Here is a 25,224-nt window from a genome sequence, read left to right as displayed (position 1 = left end):
GTCTATTCATACGATGCTTCCTCCACCTCCAAGAAAAAAAAAGATTTTGGCAAATTTAGCTTCAGTTTTCCTCTTGGTCTAGAAATCAACTAAGTGACCTGGTTTACACATTTTCCTAAACTGTAGTGTAATTGGTTTAAACGGTATGGTTTTAAATCATGGTTTATAGTTTTATTATGAAAACCCAACAATTGAATCCCAATTGAAGGAACCATTACTTAGCATAATATACTAATCTGATCAGACAATGGAAGCAAATTGCTGGAATAGTTCACTTACTTAAGTGATTTATTTGGTTTCAGCTCAGTGCAGATATTTAAACTTGGTCAATACACAAAAGTAATTTAAGCAAGCAAATTAACTGAAATATGTGAATCCAGTCATACAATCTCAGTTTAATCTGTTCAGTATTATAATTATTGCAAAGCTGCTTTAAAAATTGCAGGATGGTTACTAAATAAAAGGTAAGTAAGCAGCTTACAGATGTTGTCTTGTTTACTAGCCTGAGATTTACCAATCACAGCCAATAGTAGTATGGACACATTTATGCACTTCAAACTACAAGTTGATGAGCCAAGATTTTGCTCTAAATGTCAAAAGAGTTTATAGCCCTTCAGTTTTAACTTGCTCCTGCTTTCTGGGGTTCTGGATCCTTCCTCCCACAAATATAATATATAATTATATAGTATAATATAATTAAAAGGGGAAACTAATTAAGATAATTAAGGAGTATAATTAAGAAGGGGAAAGTAATTTTGTTGTCAAACCGGTATTTTTAATCATGTGCTTGCCTATCAGTTATAACTAGCCTGGAGACTGATGGGCATAGGATCAGCGTCTCATTCTCATGTTGCTTCAAATTCGCTTACTCCCCAAAACTGAGCAGGGACGCTCTTCATATTTCGCACTTCGCTAGTGAAAAAAGGGATAGGGACAGAGATTGCAAACGGCGGGTTCTACTTTCTTCACAGTTTGATGCACTTAGCAGAGTCACTTCTTCCTTGGTGTAAGAATTAATAACTTCCAAAGTTGAAATAGCGGCGCCAGAAATTGGTATTTTTCCCGGGCATCGTTGCAACAAGAATAACTCAACAACGCCTACAAAGGAGAGCAGGTCGGGCCTTTTCCAGTTGCTGTCCTCGGAGATTATCAGGAGTTTCGTCACCGCTGCAGCCCCGTCGCGGGTAAGTCACGGAAGGCCCGGGCAGCACGGAACTAAGGTGGCGCCCACTCTTTGCGCTTCCTCGTAGGCCATCTGTGACGTCGGCCGGGAGAAGAGCAGGCCTTCCTACTTTCCGGGATCCCGGGAAGGAAGGGGCTTCAAGGCTTTCTTTTCACGTATAGATTTAGGCTGGAGATTGATTGGGGATAGGACCGGCGTCCTATCCTCAATGTTACTTAAAATCCTTTTTCTCTCCAAAATTGAGCTGGGAGGATCTTCGTACTTGTATTTGTCGCTAGTGAAAAGAGTGACAGGGATTTGTGTGGCTTCCCACTCACGGAGAATGAAATCTTCAGATTAAAGAAGGCAGCATTTTGCCCCCATCACTTCGGGGAAGTGCTCTTTTTGCAGCGCGAAGAGATTTTTTTTTATCGCGCTCTCGATGCCTGTGCAATCGGCAAGCATCAACACGAGCATTCACCGCAGTGCAGAGAAATAAGTAAATTTATAACACTTCCTAATTCCCTGGAGCGGCTAAAGGGTAGACGTAATCCAATGTACATGTTTATTTGTAATGTTTGGGCTCCACGTTTTCTCTGCAGCCGGAGCGGATTGTCTGGCTACCATCGCTGGGCAAGAAAAGCCCCGTGTTTTAAGTACCTCTTTGCTATTACTGATCGTTCGGACTTCAGCGCGATAGGGTAACCCGAACCGATGGGTTTAATTTTTAGTAGCCATGGAAAACAATCCTGGTTTTTATTTGAACGCTCATATATCCTGTTTCCCATAATTCAAGTAGAATTGGGATTTCCTGTCTCTATATTTTTTTTCTTCCTGTTTTTTAGACTCTGCAAGGACTCATGCAGTTTTATTTTTAGGAGTGGTTTGCTGTTGGCTTCTTCCTAGGACGGAGAGAAAGTGACTGGATCAAGGTCACCCAGCTGGTTTTGTGCCTAATACGGTACTAGAAATCATGGTCTCCTGCTTTTTAGCATGGTGCCTTAATCCCTACACCAGAGTGTCTCTCATGTTTGCATTACATCTAGTCATAGTCATATCTTATTGAGTTCTAGGTTCTGTGACTGCATGACTGTCTGAACCATAACCTGATCCATAGATCAGGATTTCGGGACACACTGAACAACACTGTAATTGGCTAATACGTCGGTAAAGGTAAAGGTTCCCCTGCACATGCGTGCTAGTCGTTTCTGACTCTAGGGGCCGGTGCTCATCTCCATTTCAAAGCCGAAGAGCCAGCGCTTGTCCGAGGACATCTCTGTGGTCATGTGGCTGGCATGACTAGATGCCAAAGGCGCACGGAACGCTGTTACCTTCCCACCATAGTGGTCCCTATTTTTCTACTTGCATTTTTACGTGCTTTCAAACTGCTAGGTTGGCAGAAGCTGGGACAAGTAACAGGCGCTCACTCTGCTACGCGGCACTCGGGATTCGACCTGCCAAACTGCTGACCTTCTGATCGACAAGCTGAGCATCCTAACCCACTGAGCCACCCTATAATAGGTCTGTACAGAGGGCCAAAATAAAGCGCATTTTAGCTGTACTTTCCCTGAGCATCCTTGACTGGCCACAACAATTGATATGACCCCAGTAAAAGACACATTTGGGTTTAGGTCAGTGTTTCTCAACCTTGGGAACTTGGAGTGGTGTGGACTTCAACTCCCAAAATTCCCCATGCTCTCTGGGGAATTCTGCAAAGCTTAACGTTCCCAAGGTTGAGAAACACTGGTTTAGGTGGTCCCTGTAAGACACTACATGTGTACTCCAGTGTACTCAGAATAGTATTTTGCCCTTTGAATCTGCAAAAACCTGGCTCAGTGTTTTTTTTGCCAATAGCTACTTTCACATATGCTTGGCACGGTAAAGTTTTTACCTGCAATTTTTCTATGCCAAAATGTTATTGAGAAAGCACATTGAGCTTAATGAAATCATATAGCTAGTAGTATTATACATTAGCAGTACCAGTGGCCATTTTTTCAGGTGTAACATCTGCTGTCTCTTTCAAGTTATTTTTCATGCATTTGCACAGAACATTTCTACTGAACTAACGTCATAGCAATATACAATACTTTCTTTTTCTCTCTCTTCTCTGTAGCAAGCAAGCATTTTGAAAAGAATGCTGACCAAAGAACTTTTGAAGTTTGACCTACTTAGTATTTGCAGACCCACACATAAGCACAAAAAAACCCATATTCAGCAGGAACTTGGCAATGTTTAACTGTGAAGATAATAGCTGCCATTAAAGATTAGCAATACCAGCTGCTTTAAGTTTGGGGAGATTTTGGAAGTCAGGGTAAAGCAGAGGCAACTGATTGGGTAAACCTTTTGAATTGTACTAAACCATCAGATTAATGATTGAACTGAACAACCAAAGGTCTATAATTAGCTTCTATTGAAGTCTATAAGGATATCCAGTTTTGGCCAATTTCAGGTAACATTTGTGTTTATTCCTTGATTGCTTTTGGAGAAACAAGACACAATGTCATCTGTCAAAGTTGAATGTGTTGTGCCAGTTAACTGCGAGATTGGAGAATCGCCTTTGTGGGAGGAAAAAGACAATTCCCTTCTTTTTGTAGACATAACCAACCAAAAGGTCTATAGGTGGCATTCTCTCACTAAAGAAGTGGAAAGTATTTCTGTGGGTAAGTAAAACAGTTTCATTTTAATAAGCTAAATGTTTCCCTTTATTCTTGAACATCTAATGTTCTAAAGCTTAAGTGATAGAAGCATGTTAATAGTTGAATACCACTAAAAACCAGCATGGTGTCGTGGGTGGTGGATCAGGCTGGCTGTTGTGAAACACTACATGACAACTTTCAAAGGAAAGTTAGCAAAATTGTTAGGTGTACAGTTATTTTTTGTTACTACCATTTCTTCTTTCCTCCTAATCCCTTTAATGTGGTTTCCAGATGCCCCAGTGAGCACTGTATCACTTCGTAAATCTGGTGGCTACATTATTACACGGGGAACCCAGTTTGCAGCTCTGGACTGGGAAAAAAAGTCTGTTACCACCATTACTGGTGTGGAGAAGAATAAACCCAACAACCGATTCAATGATGGGAAAGTGGATCCTGCAGGAAGACTAGTTGCAGGTAACTAGGTCTTAATTCAATCTATAAAAAATTATTAATTTTTTTCTCCTCAAGAAATTGTATCTTTTGTAAGATGGTAGTTTCTAGTTCCATTCAGTAGAACCTTGATCTCTGCTGCTGCTTCCATAGGCAGGGCTGAGTTGCTGAGGAGAAAATGAGGTCCTACATTTACACTTCCATAGCATTAATCATACATATTATTTGAGGAATGGACTTGGCAAATGATGAAGAATGTATGACAATCTCTAAATCAAATGCTGTGGCTTATGTACTTGTATCACAGTATAAGACTCATCATATAATGGTAACATTTTTAGGATAATGTCATTGTGGGACATCCTTTTGGTGTCACTGTGGTTTGCTGCAAATTTCATTAACCATCACACTGATGATCAGGATATGTATCAGTTCTGCCCCTATTATAGTAACTTGCTGTGGTGTGTGCACATGATCCTATCTGCCTACTGAGTTCCAAGTGCTGGATATGTGTACATTTTTCTTTTCTCCATAAAAACCTATTTTTAACTGGGATAGTTTGTATTTTAATTTTGGAATCAATTGTTTTAATTTTAAAATCTTCCCAGTACATTTTTTCTCAAACTTAACCAGGGACTATTTCTATCAACACAGAAAATTTCAACAAGCAATATTTTTTTAGGTATTAAATTGTTAATTTACAAGGTACTTGTAATTTGTTTCACATGTAATCTACTTCTGCATAACAAACCCATCTTCTATTCTCCCCCCCTTACCCTGGTTTAAATCCTATAGTTTATCCAATCCAATCAATCAGAATATAGATGGAAGGGACCTTGGAGGTTTCTGTTCCAACCGTTGGCTCAAGTAGAATACCCTATATCATTTCAGATAGGTGACTGTCCAGTCTTTTCTTAAAAACCTCTAGTGATAAAGCCCCTACAACTTCTGAAGGCATCCGTTTCACTGGTTAATTGTCCTTACTTTTAGGAAGTTTCTCCTTAATTCCATGTTGCTTCTCTCCTTGATTACTTTCCATCCATTGTTTCTTGTCTTGCCTTCTGGTGCTTTGGAAAATAAGTTGACCCCCTCTTCTTTGTGGAAACCCCTCAAATACTGGAATACTGCTATCATGTCACCCCTGGCCAGTGACGGGATTCAGCCGGTTCATACCACTTCGGCAGAACTAGTAGCTAATTATTATTTTAAAACAAGTTTTCTTCATTTTTCAGTTAAAATCTACGTATTTAGAAAGCATCATGATGACTGGGTAATCAGAGATTCAGTAACAGAGTTTTCAGTACATAATTCAGGTTACATTATCAAAACATCCTTCTCAATTTCCCTTAACAATTCATACAACCAGTTTAAACTAATAAATTTCTAGAGATAGCATGGTCAGTTGAAAAATTTGTCAATTCAATTTCTTTGGGATATATCTATGTCCTGTTATTAAAGCTTACCTAATTTTAATTTTAATTATATTATTCAAACTTAGCCTTTAACATCCCAAATAATATTCACAACCCAAATTTCCCTTATTTCATTACAGCAAAAACTATAGCATCTAACTTGTACACAGTGTCTGAGTAGCTATGTTCTACCTAATAAACATTGTCTATTTCACATCCTAATACATCACACGTTACTGACAGGACCACAGCCTATGTTTATCAGTCTACAACTATTTATACACAACCAGATTCTGTTTTAAATTTTAGCTAATTCTTAATTTTTAGATAGAATAATCAAACGTCTTTTAACATCAAACGTGGGATCTATAAACCAAATTTTCATTATGTCAGTGCACAAATTATAATGTCTAAAATAAGCCTAATAGATACATAAACACATTCTAGTTCTATCTCATAAACATTTTCTATTTTAGATCCTGATAGATCACTGATTACTAAAAGGATATCCTTTAATGGTTCTCTAAGAACTCACTTTTTAAATCTAACTCTGGCTTTTTTTTGCCAGTCAGGTTTCCAGACCAAGGCCTTTGAATTGCCAGATAGATCTCCCTTCACTCCAATACATATTATTTGAATCAAAGGAGGCCATCTAGCCATCAGTGGTCCACAAAAACCAAACCATTTCTAATCATTATGTTGTTGCCCTGTTAGTTCTAGTCTCTGTATTTGCTCTAAAAACTTTATCTTCAGTTCGGTCTGGATTCCTCTTCCATCTGGGTTCATCTGCTTTAAGTAAAGAGTCTTATCCAATTTTGTAATTAATGCTTGGCTATCCAGGCTTTCAGGAAAGTGTCTTTGCTGATCTTCCACGTCCTCTATGTTAGCATCACTATCTTGCACATTACGTTGTCCGATAGTATGCTGTTGGTCCTTAAGGTTATTTGCCATAGTGATAGTTTCTTGTACTTTTAAAGTTGTCAGTTCTTTGGATAGTTGTTGCTTATATTCCTCTGTCTCAATAGTAATATCTTCCAATTTTGTTATATTCTGAAGTGTAAATTCTTTAGTTGCAGTCTGGGTTTCAATTTGTGACTTAGGTTTGGCATGTAAATTATTAAATCTGAAAGTAGACATCTCAGTGACTCTGTAGATTGTTTCAAGTATAAGGTTATAGTCAAGCGAGGCTTGTGGCTGATCCTTCTCCATTTTGTAATAATTATAAATAGTCCTTGGTGGAGGCTATTTTTCAAACAAAAATCAGTAATAGTCCACCTCCACAAGTCTAAGCCAAATTCATCTCCTGCTGCTTCAGGTTTTTATCTTAATGCCAAGGTCAGTCCAAAATGTAAGCAAGCTTGTTTGCCAATAGTATTCACTAGATATCCCCAGAGTACTTCAAATCCTTTTCAGACAGTATCTATTTATTTATTTCTTTTTTTGTCCCCTTTTTTAGACTAATAAGTAGAATAGTACATTTCTGTAAATATAGGAACTTTGGGCCAAAAGTAGAAAGGCAGTAAGTCCAATAAATCAGTATAATTTAGTAGAAGGCTTTTTCTTTTCTCTCCCAATGTAGACAAAGGCCGCTCTTAAGGAGGGTGGGAGAAAAGAAATCCTGTCCCTCTCTCCTCGCAGGGAGAAGCAAATTTGAGAAACTTTTGGCAGGGAAAGTAGACAATTAGGAAAACAAGAAGGCAATTCTCACCCAGTTTTCAAGTGCTTTCAAGTGCTTTGTTGTGCTTTTGGCTTCGGCAGGAAACAGCTAAATGATGGGCCATGGGAGTGGCCGATCCTTTCTTCTTCGGTTTGGAGAGTAGCTCCAAGCCGACAGGAGGGCCACTGCCCTTCTACTGCCAACTGGAGAGACCTCTCCCCCGCTCATTGCCCCTCCAGGGTGACTTTCGACTCCTTTACAGGGGGCCCCTGATGAAGAAATCCAGACAGCATGAGGAGTGATTCCCTCACGTGTCTGGGAGCACTGAAAGTCCGGAACCGGAAGCCTGAACTGGTAGCTAATTTTTTGTTGCCTATCCCAGAATGGACTTCCGGAAACAGCATCCACACAGAGTTGTTCACATATTTGAATTCCACCACTGCCCTTGGTCCTTCTTTTCTCTAGACTGGCCATATCCAACTCCTGCAACTGTTCTTCAGATGTTTTTGTCTCCAGGCCTTTAATCATCTTGGTTGCTTTTCTTTGCACTTTTTCCAAAGTCTCAATAACTTTTTTGTAATGTGGTGGCCAAAACTGAATGCAGTATTCCAGGTGTGATCTTACTAAGGCTTTATAAAGCGATACTAATACTTCATGTGACTGTTTCCTTATTATTTATATGTTGAAAGAAACCTTTTTAAAATTATATTTGACTTTTGTAGCAAGACTTTGTTTATTCGGAGCCTTTGCTTTCCTGACTTCATCTTTGCAGATTCTGGCTATCTGCTGATATTCTGCATTAGTTATGTTTCTTTCTTTCCATTTTTTGTACTTATCCTTTTTGTCTTTCAGTTTATCACAGATGTTTGTGCAACCATGCTGATTTCTTCTTAGATTTCTTGTTTTTCAGTAGTATTGTGTTGGACTAGGGTACTAGGCTTTTTTGATAATATTTTTCTGTGTTTTCCATGCTTCTTAAGTTGTTTTCCTTTTTAGGATTTTTATCCATGAAATTTTACTTAGGCTTTCTCTAAGTAAAGACAACCAGTTTAAGACACTGGTTGGATTACCGTATTTTCCGGCGTATAAGACGACTGGGCGTATAAGACGACCCCCAACTTTTGAGATGATTTTCAAGATTTTTCGTCTTATACGCCGGAAAATCAGCAAGTCCGGGAAGGCACGCCCTCCCCTCTCACTGTGGAGGAAGCAGGGCAGGCTGGCATCTGGCGGGAGCCGGCAGGGCAGTCCTGCGCACGCGTGCACTCCCCGGCTTCTAAGGAGTCCTCGGGGAGCCATGGGAGGCGCCTCACACTCTTCTCTCTTGAGGCAGCATCGGCGGAGCCGTCCGGCATCGGGCAGGAGCCGTCCGGCATCAGGCAGGAGCCGGCAGGGCAGTCCTGCGCACGCGCGCGCTCCCCGGCTGTTAAGGAGCACTCCTGCCCTGCTTCCTCCACAGTGAGAGGGGAGGGCGTGCCTTCCCGGGCTCGCTGACTTGCAGCCAAGCCGGAGCCGCTCCCGGGGTCTGGCATTTGCAAGGGGTAGGGGAAGGGGCTGAGAGGCTCTTGGGAAGGGAGAGTCACGTTGGAGGGGGGAATGGACTAAGGAGGCTTGAAGTTGCTTTGCAAGAACGGGGGTGCTCGATTGATTTATGTACTATTTTACGGCGTATAAGACGACGGCGTATAAGACAACCCCCCAACTTTTGAGATGATTTTCATGAGTTAAAAAGTCGTCTTATACGCTGGAAAATACGGTATATTCTATTGCTTGTGTTTGCATTATATTGAATTCCAATATGACGTCGTAACTGTCTCCCAAGGTTTTGGTAACATCAACTCTATCACTTCTTCTCTATTAGTAAGAATTAGGTCCAGTATAGTTTTTCTTCTAGTTCCTCATCTACCTTTTGGATGACACAGATGTCAGCTAAAGTTGGTTAGGAATCTGTTTGATCTCCCACTTGCTGCTGAGTTTGTCTCCCAGTTAATATCAGGATGGTTAAAGTCTCCCATTACTACTGTACTATGTTTCCTACATACATTTATTAATTGGTTAGTGAAGAGTTCATCTATTTCTTCTGCTTGGTTGGGCGGCCTGTAGTATACTCCTATGGTAATGCCATTTCCCCCCCTTTTATATTGACCATATGGATTTTAGGAGGTTTTCATCCTTGGTTCTGTGTATTTCTGTAGAGTTGGAGTGATCTTTTACATATAATGCAACTCCACCACCTCTTTTGTTAGGTCTCTTTCTTTTGAATAGTTTGTATCCTTCCATCAGCACATTCCAGTTGTGAGTTTCATCCCACCAAGTTTCAGTAATGGCAATTATATCATATCTGCCTTCATGTACTAATACTTCACCCTGTTTGTTCCCTAAACTTTGAGCGTTAGTGTATAGGCAAGTGAGTCCTTTATTGGTCTTGGGTATATTTCTTATATCTCCTACTTTGTAACTGGGTTTTACATCCTTTCCATCACTCTCTATTTCATTATGTTTTTCTTTTTTCTCTTTACTCTCTTCCTCTTTATGTGATTGATTATCTAGTCCAGGGCTTTTCACCCTTTTCACCGATTGTACCACTTTTAGGATATGACAATATCCGAGTACCACCAGTCACCTAGCAAGGTGTCAAAAACTTGATGACCAAAAAAAGGAAAAAAGTGATAAAGTACAAGTAGTCGACTTACAACAGTTTGCTTAGTGACTGTTCGAAGTTACAACAGCACTGAAAAAGTGACTTATGACCATTTTTCACACTTATGACCATTTCAGCATCCCCAGGGTCATGTGATTTACATTCAGATGCTTGGCAACTGATTCATATTTATGATGGCTGCAGTGTCTCAAGGTCATGTGATCCCCTTTTGTAACCTTTTGACAAGCAAAGTCAATGGGGAAACTAGATTCACTTAACAACCTTTTATATCAGGGGCGTCAAACTCAATTTTGTTGAGGGCCACATTAGCATTGTGGTTACTGTGGTGGGGGTCCTTCCTTCCTTTTTCCCTCCCTCCCTTCCTTCTTGCCTCCCTCCTTCTCATTCCCATTTCCTTCCTTCCTCCCTCCCCTCCTTTCCCTCCTTCTCTCTTTTTTAAACTTTTTATTAATTTTCCAATAATACAGTTATATCTTGAAAAACAACGTGGTGTCTGGCTTACAATAATTCCATTACATACATATGTGTATTAATACAAATCTCCAATTGTTACAGCCAATATTTCCTCTCTTTTTTCCTTTAATACATACTGTCTCTTCTTATTCCATCCATCAGCTACTTAATAGCTTTCTTACATTTATCAATAATTTTACATGTCTTATTTATTTTGACATTCCATCTTTTGGACCATCAATAACCTTATAAATTTTCCCAGCTTTAGTTTTGCATTAATATTTAAATTAAACATTTAATATTTATCATTTCCAAATTTTTATATGACCCCAGTTCTCTTTATCACAATTCCCCCCAACCTCTAGTGTTCCAGATTCATATCTTGTCTATCTCATTTCCATATCAACAGATTAGTAATACAATGTAATATTTTTATTTTCATTATAATTTCCAAATATTATAGGTTCAATAATCAAGATTTCTCCCATTTCAGCATTTAACACATCCTCTCTCTTCTTCATGTCCACTTTCTCATATTTTAGCTTTTAATTTTATTCTTTTCACTACGTCAAAACATATTAATTACGTTATATCACTCTTAACATATATATGTTTTAATCACCTTTATCTAACCTTTATAAACAACTCAATATCTCAACTATTGACATTCACGCATCTAGATTTTAATTAGCCAACATTTTTCTTTATCTTTATCTTCACATCTTAACAATATCTCATGTTCAAGATACGAGTCTTGTCTACTTAGATATATTCTATTTTAAACCTCCTAGATATCTTCACACTCCATTCCTCTTTAGTCTTATTCTGGCTTTTTTTCTTTGCCAAATCATCTTCCATGTCCTTGCTTCAGGATCGTCAAAGAGTTCTTGTATTATTATGTCATATTGAGATGACCATCCAGTCATCATTTTTGAAAGATTAAGGGGTCTGGCAGGACTACCAGTTATTTTCAATATAGCAGAAATTTGTTTTTGCATTTCTTCCATAGAAAAGGTCTGTTTCTGGTCTTCTGTAGTAATGAGTTGAATTGAAAACTTTTAAAGTTTTTTTCCCCCAGTAAATAAAAAACAGAGCTAAAACTCTCACAGCTGGTGTTCAAGGTCACATGAGTCTTATCTTATTTCCTGAACTGTCTTTAAGAATAGTAAATTGCAATTTCAGGTTTAGCCACAAGATGTCACTCCAGAGTTTAAGGAATTCCTTTCAATCTCAAAGTTATTTCAATCATTTTGGAGTTTTTTTTCTTCTATTTTAAGGGGAAAAACCCAGACTTTCAAATAAAAATAGAAGGTAAAAAGTAGATAATCAAAAATCTTTTAATCCACAAGCTTTAGAAAATAAAGTGCCAATTGAGATGCAATTAACGTTTTCAAAAAAGCTCCCCTGTATGTTCAGTAGCCGCTGTTTCTAGAGGGAGGGCTAAAATCCCCCTTCCCTCTCCACAGGGGGGAAAGTACTTTAGCAGCTTAAATAGGTACAAAAAAGCAGTTAGGATTTAAGAGAGGTAGATCAGTCCTTTCCACACTGCTTTGAAGTTGCCAGATGGTGAGTGTGACTTTGGCTGTCTGCAGCTTAGGGACGAGCCATATTTCTATGGCCGGTCCTTTCGTCCGCCTATTTGGAGGGATCACCAGCTCCAATGGGAGAGTTGCTGCTCTCCCACAATCCAGTGAGAGCCCCTCCTTGCTGGTTGCCTTTTCGGGGTGACTTTTGGCCCTTTTCAGGGCCCCCCAGCGATCCAAAACTGAACGGGGGAGAGAAAGTCTCCCAGCCATCCATGGCGGCTGCATGGCAAACTGCTCTTTCCCTCCTTCTCATTCCCATCTCCTTCCTCCCCTCCTTCCTCCTCTCCTTCTTTGCCTCCTTCTCCTTCTCATCTCCTTCCTTCCTGCCTGCCTGCCTGCCTGCCTGCGCTGATCCTGGCGCTTCTGCTGAGCGCTTCTGCTGACCCCTGATCGGCACTTCTTAAGGGTTGTCAAGGTTCAGCAGAAGTGCCAGGATCAGTGCCAGGATCCAGCTGATCGGCGCTTCTTTGGGGCTCAGCAGAAGTGCAGGATCAGCACCACGATCCAGCTGATCAGTGCTTCTTGGGGGCTCAGCAGAAGCACCAGGATCAGCGCCGAGATCCAGCTGATCAGCGCTTCTGGGGGACTCAGCAGAAGCGCTGATCAGCTGTAGCTGCATGTGCTGCTCCTGGGCTCCTGCCAAGCCCCCATAGCGCTGCAGAAGCACACGCCGATCCTGGGGCTCCTGCCCAACTCACTCATCCTTCCCCCCAAACAGGCGGCTTGCTCACTTGCCTTCCCCCTGAAAATATGCCGCTCACTAAACAGGCTGCTCGCTCATGCATCCTTTCCCCGAAAACATGCGGCTCACTAAACAGGCTGCTCACTTCACCCAAAAACACGCCTCTTGATAACACGCTGCTTGGTCACTCACTCTTTGCCTGAAAACATGCCGCTCGCTAAACAGGCCACTCATTCATTCACCCTTCGCCTGAAAACACGCCGCTCGCTAAACAGGCCACTCGCTCACACAACTTTTCCCCCAAAACATGCCACTCTGTAAACAGGCCGCTTGCTCACTCACCCTTCACCTGAAAACATGCCACTTGCTAAACAGGCTGCTTGCTCACGTGCCATTTGCCTGAAAACACGCCACTCACTAAACAGGCCACTCACTCACTCACCCTTCCTCTGAAAACAGGCTGCTCGCTCTGTCTCTCCTCACTGCTTTGGAAAGAAAAGCCTCTTCTTTTCTCACTCTTTCTCTTCCTCTCCCGCCAAAACCTGCCCCTTTTATACTTCTCTCCGCCCTCCTCCTCCTTTTTTTTTCTGGGTGTGCTGGAAGCTCCAATTACCATGTTGCCACGTGCACTGATCCTAGGGCTTCTGCCAACTCTGCAGCTCTAGTTGATCTCCAGATCTGTGCAGCACCACTTTAGCTGATTTCCTCCCCTGCTACACATGGCTGCGGGTCGCGTACCACCTTGTAAGTGCTAAAGTACCACTGGTGGCACACATACCATCAGTTAAAAAGCCCTGATCTAGTGGTTTTTGCTTGGAATTAGGTTCTAGAGGTGATGAAGATTGCCCCTTCTCCCCCCTCAATTTTAGTTTAAAGCCCTTTTAATAAGATGAGCCAGTTGTTTTCCAAATATATTCTTTCTATTTCTAGTGAGGTACAGTCCATCCCTTGCCAGTAGCACTTCATGTAGGTAATACAGACCATAGTCTAGGAAGCCAAAGTTCTGTTGACAGCAGTTTTTAAACCAGTGGTTCATTTCTAAAATCCTTTGCCCCCTCATTGGATATTGGCCTTTTGTTGGAAGTAAAGATGAAAACATTGCTTGTTCTCTTAATTCTTTAATTTTTTTTTTATTACATTTATATCCCGCCCTTCTCCGAAGACTCAGGGCGGCTTACAAGCTTAGCAGTATTTTCTTCCCTAGCTGTTCGTAATCTCATTATTGTTTTCAGATTCATTGTTGTATCATTGGTCCCCATGTGTAGAAGAATGGGGTTAATTATTTTAGTAAGGTGCTGAGTTATATCTTTGATTTTTGCTTCAGTGAGACAATATATCTCCCTAGATTGACTGCCTGGTCTGCAGACTATGGTTTTTGTTGCCCTAAGAACTGAATCTCCTATCACCAATGTTCACCTTTTTTTCTTAGGGAAGTCGCAAGAATGCTGGGTTGTGCTTCTTTTTTTCAAAAACTATTGATGAATGCTCTTTTCTGTATATTTTCTTCCAGGGGGAAGCTATGAAAGCAGTTGTTCAGTTCCAGAGGGGCTTCATTGGAGTGCGCTAGGGTAGATAATAGGGGTTTTGCTCTTGGTTGGTTTTTTTTCTTTTCTAAAAGTGACATGTTTCCATTAGTATTACCCTTTAGGTACATATGTAAGCTCATTTTTTATGGAAACTGTTTGTTCCCTATTGTGTTCAGTTTGGGTGTATCAATTTTCTTCTTTATGTTCATATATGGGGTCATTTTTTAAGAAGCTGTTTGTGCTCTATTGTGTTTTATTTTGGTGCAGTCTTCTTGTTTAGGTTTGGATTTTGCAATGTCGCGTGGTCGCACAGAGAGACGGACACTAAGCTGGGTAGTAACTTCTTTATTGAGGTCAGGAACGAAGCTGGGGAAAAGGGTTTACCTGGCGTATCTTTATACCTGCCCAGGTGAATACCATCCAATGGATTCAAACCTGGGCTTCCCACCAGTGCAGGTGGCCAATAGATTTAAACCCTGGCTTCCCGCCAGAGCTGACCATGCCCCGGAGCTGTCAGGCTTTCTCCATTCAGGCTTTCCCGCCAAAAACGGTTATAGCCTGGAGCTGTCCAGCCCCCTGCTGTGCTGACATGCTGTGTATGCTTTTAGTCGCATACACTACACCCCTTCCCCCATAGTGAGGGGTTAACCTCTGTTCATTCCATCTCCCATAACTATATACACTATTAACATATATACACAATATTTTTATTTGCTTATTTCTGTAGTTACTCTTCCACCTTCCACCCCCCTTAAGAACGCACATAGTCAGCGAGATAGCTTGGAGCCTTGTGGGGCCTGCTTGACCTCCTTGGGACTGGTTCCCCCGGTGGTGTGGTGCTGTCTCTTGTCTCTCTTGCTTGTTGTGGTTGTTGTGGCGGATTGTGGTGTGTGTGTGTGTGTTGAGGTGCCTGGGGTTTGTGTTATGCTGGATTTTGGTTGAGTGCCTTGATGGTATAGCTGCGTCCTTACTTCACTTGGGTCCGGTGATTGCGTGTTTTCCCTGTCGGTTTCCTGCCTGGAGTAGGGTTGCCTCTGTGACCCTCTGGTAACCCTCCTGGATGCTTGTGTTAGTGTTGCCTCTTCCTTCTCAGCCCCCAGTGTGTCCTCAAAAACCCTTTCAGGAGCCCTTTTCCTTAGCTGGTCCAGGTGCCTTTTCCACAGGAGTCCCCCCTCCACCCTTACCTTGTAGGATAGGGGTCCTGTTTGATCTAGTATCTCACCTGGCACCCATGGGTGACCTGAGCTATAGTTCCTTGCCCAGATAGGGTCCCCAGTATTAAAAACTGTTTTGATATTTGGGGTCCTGGCGTCTGCTGCTACTCTGTCTGGGTGGAGCCTGTCCAGTGTTGTTATCAGGCGTCTGCCCCATCTGAGTTCCGCTGGGCTTTTGCCTGTGGCAGAGCAGGGTGTTGAGTGTTGGTGAAGGAGGAAGGTGGCCAGTCTTTGCTTCCATTCCCCCTGAACTATGCGCTTGAGGGCGTCCTTTGTCGTTCGCACGAATCGTTCTGCCAACCCATTACTGGCCAGGTGGAAAGGGGCTGAGGTGGCGTGTCTAATCCCCAAGGTCCTCAGGAACACCTGGAAATCCGACAAAGTAAATTGCGTTCCATTATCCGACACAATTACATCTGGCAGACCATGTGTTGCAAACAACCCCCTTAATGCCTGAATGGTTCCTGCTGAAGTCGTTACCTACGGGCACCACCTCCAACCACTTAGAGTGGCTGTCTACCGCTACTAAGAATGTGTTTCCCTGGAATGGCCCCGCATAATCTATATGCACCCTGGACCATGGGGTGTGTGTTTCCTCCCACTTGTGTACTGGTGCATGTGGTTGTTCTGGTCGTGAACTTTGGCATGTGTAGCATCCAGCGACTAACCCTTCTATTTCCTTGTCTAACCCTGGCCACCACAGGTAGCTCCTTGCCAGAGCTTTCATCCTTACGACCCCTGGGTGGCCCTCATGCAGTGATTTCAGGACCCTTCCTCTTAGACCCTGTGGAATTATTACTCTACTCCCCCACAACAGGCACCCTTTGTGTGTTGACAGTTCATGCCTCCTGGAGAAATATGCAATGAACTCTTGCCCTGGTGATTTGTCCTGCCACCCACTGCTCACCCACGATTGTACCCTGCTCAGGACTTTGTCCTTGGGGGTCTCTGTGGCTACGTCCTTAGCGTTGAGGGGGCATTCTGGCAGCTCCTGTATTGCCAATATTTGGACAGCAGGAGCAGGGCCTGGCTCCGTGTCCCTTAAAGGAAGTCTGCTGAGGCCATCTGCGTGCCCCATCTCCCTGCCTGGCCTGTGTACCAACTTGCATGTGTATGCTGACAGAAAGATGGACCAGCGTAGCATCCTGGGTGACAGGATTTGTGGTGTCTGCTTCTCCGTTGTAAACAGCCCCAACAATGGCTTATGGTCCGTATATATTAGGAATTCCCTACCATATAGGTAGTCATGAAATTTCTTTACTCCTGCAACCACCGCCAGCGCCTCCTTATCTATCTGTGCGTAATTTCTTTCTGCAGCTGACAGGGTCCTGGAGTAGTATGCGATGGGGGCTTGAGTTCCATCCTCCCTTAAATGGCTGAGGACTGCCCCAATCCCATAAGGGGATGCATCGCACGCAAGGCAGATTGGCTTGTCTTCCCCGAAGTGTGTAACTGTAGTATTGCCTGCTAACAAGTCCTTCAGCGTGTTGAACGAGTTTGTGTGTGTGTCAGACCAGTCCCAGGATGCTTGCTTGTCTAGCAGCCTGTGTAAAGGTTCTGCAATTGTTGCTTTGTGTGGCAGGAATGTGTGATAAAAGTTGAGGAGGCCCAGGAATGCCTGCAACTCAGACTTGTTTTTGGGAATTGGGGCTTCTTTGATCGCCTTGACCTTGGATGCAGATGGGTGGATGCCTTGAGCATCGATCCTGAACCCTAGGAACTCTGTCTCCCTCACCCCAATCTTGCATTTTTCCCTTTTGAGTTTCAGTCCTGCAGCCCTAAACCTCTGTAGCACAGCTTTCAATTGGTCTGCCAAAACGTCCTCAGAGCTACCTGCAATTAGGACATCGTCAAAGTAGGGGCAAACCCCTGGTATCCCCTTGAGGGTTCTTTCCATCACCTCCTGGAAAATTCCAGGAGCCACGCTGACCCCGAACTGCAGCCGGTCTACCCGGAACGCCCCCTTGTGGGTGACTATCGTTTGTGCTTTAGCAGCCTCTGGGTCGACCGGTAGTTGCTGATAAGCTTGGGCAAGATCCAACTTTGCAAACACCGCCCTGCCCTGCAGGGACGCCAGGATGCTGCTGACTGCGGGGACCGGGTAGGAATGGGCGCTCAGAGATCGGTTAATGGTCCCCTTATAGTCGGCGCAAATGCGGACCTCGCCGTTTGCCTTGAGAGGCGTTACGATGGGGGTTTCCCATTCCGCTCCATTATCCAACTCTGCTCTATCTTGTGTTTTAACGTGAACGGGACTCTCCTAGCCTTCATTCTGATGGGCTGAACCTGGGGGTTTAATTTAAATGAAATTGGGGGGGCAGTGTATCTTCCTAACTGCTCATCGAAAACGTCTGCAAAATCTTTGCAGATAGATTCAAGTGAATGGCAGCTCCGCGTCTGGTGAATCCCCGTGATTCCAATGCCCAGCGCTTTGAACCACCCTAACCCCACGAGGCTGGTCTGCTGCCCTTCGACGACCAATACATTCAATTTGCCCGCGAACCCCCTGTATTGTACCATCACCGACGCCTCCCCCCGAACGTTAATTGGTGAATTTTGAAAATCAGAGGGTCAGTCTGGATGGCCTCAAGGGAACCCGTTGGCCGCTCTGCTTGCAAATTTCTTTAAACGTTCTGGCGGAGATGATTGATACGGCTGACCCTGAGTCCAGCTCCATCATGCAGTTTCACCCTTAATTTTATTTTTGGGGTGTGTCGGGTGTCCCCCTGTTGAGCAAACAGCTGCCCGTCCCTCTGTGTGACTGACCCTCAGTCTCTGCAACCGCTCCCCGGTACCTGTAGCAGACTGGAACTCCGCTTCCACTTCGTGCAGGCTGTCCCGTTGCTTGCTCCTGCAGACCGAGGCAATGTGCCCGGTCTTTCCACACGCCCGGCACTTCGCTGATTTGAACCGGCAGGTAGATCGGGGATGCTGTCTTCTGCAACTCGCACAGCGGGTAGATCAGGAGCCGTTCGCACAGCAGCCGGAGCACTGGGTAGACCGGGGATGTCCGCAGCCGCTGTGCTGGGTAGACCGGGGCCGGTCCGCACCGTAACCAGGGAGTTGGGTAGTCCGGGGGGTGTTTCCTCTGCACCTGCACTCCTGGTACTTCAGGTCCGTCGCGGCTGGTCCTGGCTCTCTCGAGTTGCCTCGGGTTGTGGTGAATTGTCGAGGGGTCCGGTGTATGTCGTCTACTTCGCATGCTGACTCTTCTGCCCCACAGCAGCCGCTCAGCTGGTGGATGGTGCCGCCCTCCCTCGCGTCGGACTCCTCAGCCACGTCCCAGGCTAGGAATTCCTCTTGGACGTCTCTCAGGGTTAGCTTTTGCTTCGCGAATATCTTCTGCCGCAGCTTCCAATTCCACAACCCACAGACGATCCGATCCCGTAGCCTGATCTCTAAATTCTCAAAATTGCAGACGGGCTACTTGCCTTAGGGCGGCCATGTATTGTTTGGCAGACTCACCCGGCTGTTGGTCCCATTTCTCGAAACGATACCTCCACGCGATCTCGGACGTTTCTGGCCTGAAGTGCTCGGTCAGCTTCGCCAGCAGCTCGCTGTACCCAATGGTGTTGACATCGTCGGGTGAGCAGAGACCGACCGCCAGCTGGTACGTTTCCATCCCGCAGCTGCAGAGTAGCGCCGCTGCTCTCTGCCGGTCATCTTTAACCCCGTTCGCCCTTAGGTAGCACTTGAGCTGTCCCACGAAGGCTTCCCACTCTTCGGGGCGGTTACTATTAAAAAAGGGGGTACTGACCCAGTTGTGCCATTCCGCTGTCTCAGGTCGTCCTGTGTCCTGATCCGGCGCTACCGATGGGGTTTTGTCCATGGCTAGCGATGTCCAGTGCAGGATCCCATCCTCGTCGCCAGTGCAATGTCGCGTGGTCGCACAGAGAGACGGACACTAAGCTGGGTAGTAACTTCTTTATTGAGGTCAGGAATGAAGCTGGGGAAAAGGGTTTACCTGGCGTATCTTTATACCTGCCCAGGTAATTACCATCCAATGGATTCAAACCTGGGCTTCCCGCCAGTGCAGGTGGCCAATAGATTTAAACCCTAGCTTCCCACCAGAGCTGACCATGCCCCGGAGTTGTCAGGCTTTCTCCATTCAGGCTTTCCCGCCAAAAATGGTTATAGCCTGGAGCTGTCCAGCCCCCTGCTTGCTGACATCCTGTGTATGCTTTTAGTCGCATACACTACAGATTTCTTGCTTTGTTCATTGAGTTTCAGAGTGGCTAGAGTTGCCTCTAAACCCTTTATTTTTTCTTCTAGTAATTCAAAGTTTGGGTCTTCTGTGGGCATAAGCTGAAACATACTGCATACTTTGCAGGTCACTATAGTATCAGTCTCTATCTCCACGACTATTTCTCTTTGTTTGTTTGCTAAAAAATTTAAAATTTCTAAAAATGAAATATTTTACTTTTTGGAAATTGTCAGTTTACAATACAGGTAGTCCTCAAGGTACAAACCTAATGAAGCCTGCTCATTAGGATTGTAAGTCAATTTTATTTTTCCCCCTGTTAATAATAATGCATTTCTAATACCGTGATTTTGAAAATATCTATGAATTTTATTTTTCCCATAACATAAGAAAGCATGTCAACCGAGTTGTAAGTCATGTACCTCCAAATACAACCTTTTATTTCTAAGAGTTATCCATTCTTTTACTCATGTTAATACTGAGGCTTGATAAACCCACTCTGGCAAGCCAAAGCCTCCATTTCCCTTAGCTTCTTGTAACATTTTCAATTTAATTCTAGCTTTCTTTCCTTGCCAAATAAATTTTAAAATTAGAGAAATTAAGTCTTCAAAGAATTTTTCCCCAGTTTTGTAGGTATCATTTGAAATAGAAACAATATTTTTGGTAATATGTTCATTTTTTTCTAACAATTTTTCCTAACATCAACGGTTGCAAATTTTTCCATTTTTCCAAGAAGCTTTATTTGATTCAGTAGTTTTACATAGTTATCTTCCTTTATCGTTAAACATCTTGCTGTCAGGCATATTCCCAAATATTTCACTTCTTTGACTATTTGTAATTCTATCTTTTCTGACACTTGTTTTTTTTTGTTTATCTGTTTAAGATTTTTAACTGTCATTTTAGTTTTTTTCTGTTTATCTTCAGTCCTGCTATCTCTCCAAACTGTTCTATCTTTTCCAATAATTTAGGAATCATCTCTAAAGGTTACTCTAGGATGACTACCAAGTCATCTGTAAATGCTTACAATTTATAAGTTTCACCTTTTATTTCTAGCCCTTTAATTTCTGAGTCTTATCTAATATTTATATTTAGAACTTCGAATGTTAAAATAAATAACAGTGTGGACATTCTTGTCTTGTGCCTTTTCTTGTGTTGAAATTCTTTGTATAATCTCGGGACTTCCGGTGGCTCCGCGGCGACGGAGACAGCCTTCCCGGGCTGCCCGCAGCTCAGCTGAGTGTTTTTTTCGCCCGAAACAGCGCCGATCAGCTGTTCGGGCGAAATTGAAGCCCCCTCCTCGGGAGAAGAGGAGGGGGTGAGGCCCCAGGTAGGGGTAGAGTTCTCCGGGGCCGCCTGAGCTTGGAGCTTGGGCGGCTGAAGGATTGAACTCCCCCGAAGCCTGGGTTGCTCCCAGCTGGCCGGCGTCTCTGCTCCGGATTTCTTGGAGCAGAGCCAGGCGTCTGCGACCACCCCTGCCTGAAGGAAGGACTATGGATTAAAAGGATCAGGCAGAGCGGTACAAGAGGGAAAGGTGAAGAGGATTATTTTATTTTACTCTCGAGCTTGATGGACTTTTTAAACTAAGTGAAAGTGCGTCACAATTGAAAGTAAAAGATGGCGGCTAAACCTCCCCCTAAAACTCTTCGGAGTGGTGGACCTTCTCCGGTGCAACAATCATCATTACAGGCGTTGCACCCTCCTGATGTATTGACACCGAAGGACTTACGAGATGCTTTGGATAAACTTTTGGAATCAATTAATCAATCAATGGGTGATAAATTTGCACAGATGGAGGAGAAATTGGAGAAACTGGAGGAGAGAATAGAAGAGAGGATGGAACAGAAGCTCAGCGTGATGAAGGTAGACATTTTGTCTTCAGTGCATAAAGTGGCGGAATGTGTGGATGATTTGGATGAAAAAGTGGATGATTTGACTCAAAAGAATGCTATATTAGAAGCAAAAGTACGGGAGAATGAAGATTTAAGAGATAAAATGGAAAGGGAATTAAGTCTTGCTCAATATTACCAGATGCAGTTTGCTGTTAGAATCAGAGGCTTAAAAGAGAATATTAAGGAAGATTTAAAGCAGCTGATTTCTGAGGCTCTCGAAGTGGTATTGAATCAGCCAGCATCTGAAATAAGAGGAGCTATGGATAAAGTGTTCCGTGTGAATTCATGGATTGCTAGACAGAGAAAGCTGCCTAGAGATGTGGTGGTCTACTTTGCAAAAAGAGAAATTAGAGATGAAGTTATACAAGCTGCCTATGATGCTAAAGTTGTGATTGCTGATCAAGAAGTCTTGGTTTTAAAAGAAATTCCTCCAAAGATTTTAAGGAAAAGGAAAGACTTCACATTTCTTGTGCAAGAGCTTAAGCAACGAGATATAAGGTTCAGATGGGAGATTCCAGATGGGCTGATGGTGATGTATGAAGGCAAAAGGTACCAGCTGATTACTGTGAAGCAAGCGCGTGATTTCTATAATAACGTTTTAAAAGCAACCTCATTAACACTTCTGGAAGCTGCAAAGGGATCTGGAGAGGGAGAACATCAAGAGGTTGAAGTAGAGGAAAACGGTGCTGGAGGAGATCAAGCTATAGCTTCTTTGGATGATCCTAGAGAGCAAAGGGTAACGCGTGCTGCTTTAAAACGAGCAAAGAAAATAAAAGAACAAGACCAGCAAAAGTCTTCGGAATCTTCACAACGTACTCATAGCCAAGCAGTGGGAGGAGCACGGCCTAAAGAAGATAGTCCTATCAAAGCAGTGCTTCAAGAGCTTTGGGAGGATATGCATGGTAACTAAATTTTTGACTTGGAACGTTAATGGACTAAATTCACCACAGAAGAGAAAGAAAGTTTTTCAATATTTAAAACAATTCAAGATAGATGTTATATGTTTGCAAGAAACGCATATTAGGGCTACGGACCAAAAGCTTTTATTGAACTCAAGACTGGGTACGCACTTTGTTGCCTCTGCAATGAATAAGAAAAATGGAGTGGTTGTTTATATTAAAAGTGCCATAACAGCGGACTTAATTGAAGCAGACAAGCATGGAAGATATGTACTGATAGACTTGTTGCTAGAAGGCAAAAAGACGCTTTTAGTTGGACTGTACGCCCCTAATCAACAACAACAACAGGCTGACTTTTTTAGTTTACTTCATACAAAGCTTACCCAGTTGGATTATAAATCTTTTATTTTTATGGGGGACTGGAATGGTGTTTTGGATGTACAGATGGATAAGGCTGGAGCTTTTAAGCGCATTCCAAGTCATGCTAGACTGCCTAAATCTTTTTTTGAAATGAAGGATGACTTGGAACTGCGAGATATTTGGCGTGAGAGACACTTGCAGGAAAAGGATTATACTTTTTATTCTGATAGACATCAATCTTTTTCGAGGATTGATTTTATTTTGGTGACTAATGACTTTTTTTTGAGGACTAAAAAGGTGAAGATTTGTGCAAGAACTATCTCTGATCATAGTCCAGTTTGGTTAGAGATTGATAAGGAGAAAAGAGACAGGCGCTCGTGGCGCGTAAATGAGAATTTGTTTAGAAATCAGAGAAATGTGGAAGAATGTAAACAGCGGATGAAGGATTTTTTTGAAACTAATATGAACAAAGGTACCTCTATGGATATGGTGTGGGATGCTAGCAAGGCCTACATGAGAGGGGTGTTGATATATATGAATAATAAACATAGACGTGCTGTGGAAGCTAGGAGGAAAGAACTGGAGAATGAAATAAAGGAAAAAGAAAAGGCTTTGATTTTGAACTCAAAGGATGTGAAAACTAAGGAGGCTATTAAATTGTTAAGAGGACAATTTGATAAATTAATGGCTGACCAAGTGGCAACCAATTTGCGGTTTGCCAGGCATAATACTTTTTGCAACGCTAATAAACCAGGAAGATGGTTAGCTTATAGATTGAGGAAAAAACAAAGGGCTTCTAATATAGACAAGATTGAGCATAAAGGAAGGGTTGTGTTTCAACAGGACCTTATTAAGGACGCTTTTGTGGATTTTTATTCTAAATTATATGCTAAGGAGAAAATTAATGAAAAAGACATTGATATATATTTGGAAAATGCTAGCATTCCGGTTCTTACGCAAGTACAAAAAGAAGGGATTAATCAATTGATTACAGAAGAGGAAATTGTTACAGCAATTAAGGAATTGAAGGTGGATAAAGCACCAGGTACGGATGGTTTGACTGCGGCCTATTACAAAAATCTACAAATAGAGATGATAAAACCGTTAAAGGAACTGTTCCAGACAATCCAGAGGGGGGGAAAGGTGCCACCGTCTTGGAGAACAGTTTTTATTTCCTTGATTCCGAAGGAAGACCAAGATGCTACTCAAGTTAAAAATTATAGACCGATATCGCTTTTAAATACAGATTACAAGATATTTGCTAAGGTTTTGGCTAATAGATTGATGAGGGTTCTGCAACAGGTGATTCATGGGGACCAAACGGGGTTTATTAGTGGTAGGCAAATGAAAAATAATGTGAGGCATATAGTTGATGTGTTAGAGTTTTTGGAAAGGAACAACCAGATCTCTGCGGCGCTAATTTTCTTAGATGCTGAAAAAGCTTTTGATCAATTGAATTGGCAATTTTTGTTAAAAGTTTTAGACAAAATGGATTTTGGGGAAAATTTTTTGCAACCGATTAGGGCATTATATCAAAAACAAACTGCCCGAATTATAGTTAATAATAGCTTGACAGAAGCATGTAATATTGAGAAGGGCACAAGGCAAGGCTGTCCGTTATCGCCCTTGTTATTTGTGTTAACATTAGAGATATTATTGGTTAAAATACGGAATTCGGAAAAAATTAAGGGGATACAAATTAGAGGTCAGGATTATAGATTGAGAGCATTCGCAGATGATCTGGTTGTTACAGTGACCCAGCCAGAGAACTCTGTTGTGGACCTGATGGAGATAATAACACAATATGGGAAGGTTTCTGGATTTAAAGTTAATACACAGAAAACCAAAATTTTGGTCAGAAATATGACAGTTTCGCAAAAGGCTCTTTTAGAAGGACTAACTGGATTTGAGATTGTTAAAAGGGTTAAATATTTGGGGGTGTTTTTGTCGCCCTCTAATACAAAGTTATATAAAAATAATTATGAAAAACTATGGGGAAAAATTCAAAAAGAATTGGAGAATTGGGAAAAATTGCAATTGTCTTTGTTGGGACGGATTGCAGCAGTGAAAATGAATGTCCTGCCTAAATTTTTATTTCTATTTCAAATGATACCGATTCTTAAGAAAGATTCTAATTTGGAGGAATGGCAGCGAGGTATCAATAAATTTGTGTGGGCAGGGAAAAAGTCACGAGTTAAACTTAAGATTATGCAGGATACTCGTGAGAGAGGTGGGCTTAAAATGCCCAATCTTAAACTATATTATGAAGCTGCTGCATTAGTAGGAATAAGTGATTGGATTAATTTGACACAGAAGAGATTATTAAATCTTGAGGGCCATGATTTGTTGTTTGGCTGGCATGCATATTTGTTGTATGACAAGAAGGTAGACAATGTGTTTAGAGTGCATATTTTAAGACAGGCATTGCTGAGAGT

The 25,224-nt window shown here is 42.5% G+C and overlaps 1 protein-coding gene across 1 annotated transcript in view; it reads left to right on the top strand.

The window, feature by feature from the left end:
- The first annotated feature begins 929 nt into the window (after positions 1-929).
- The window catches only part of RGN (regucalcin), a 42,067-nt gene continuing 17,772 nt past the window's right edge, over positions 930-25,224 (top strand). Inside the window, exons 1-3 of the mRNA XM_081328100.1 lie at positions 930-1,184; positions 3,648-3,822; positions 4,090-4,272. Coding sequence (XP_081184226.1) covers positions 3,660-3,822; positions 4,090-4,272 — 346 coding nt within the window. The 5' untranslated portion in view covers positions 930-1,184; positions 3,648-3,659. The remainder of the gene's footprint in view (positions 1,185-3,647; positions 3,823-4,089; positions 4,273-25,224) is intronic.

The sequence above is a fragment of the Vipera berus genome, assembly GCF_964194415.1.
Source record: "Vipera berus genome assembly, chromosome: 4".
Taxonomy (NCBI): domain Eukaryota; kingdom Metazoa; phylum Chordata; class Lepidosauria; order Squamata; family Viperidae; genus Vipera; species Vipera berus.
The sequence above is the reverse complement of the archived record's forward strand: the minus strand, read 5'-3'. Positions and strand labels throughout refer to the sequence as shown.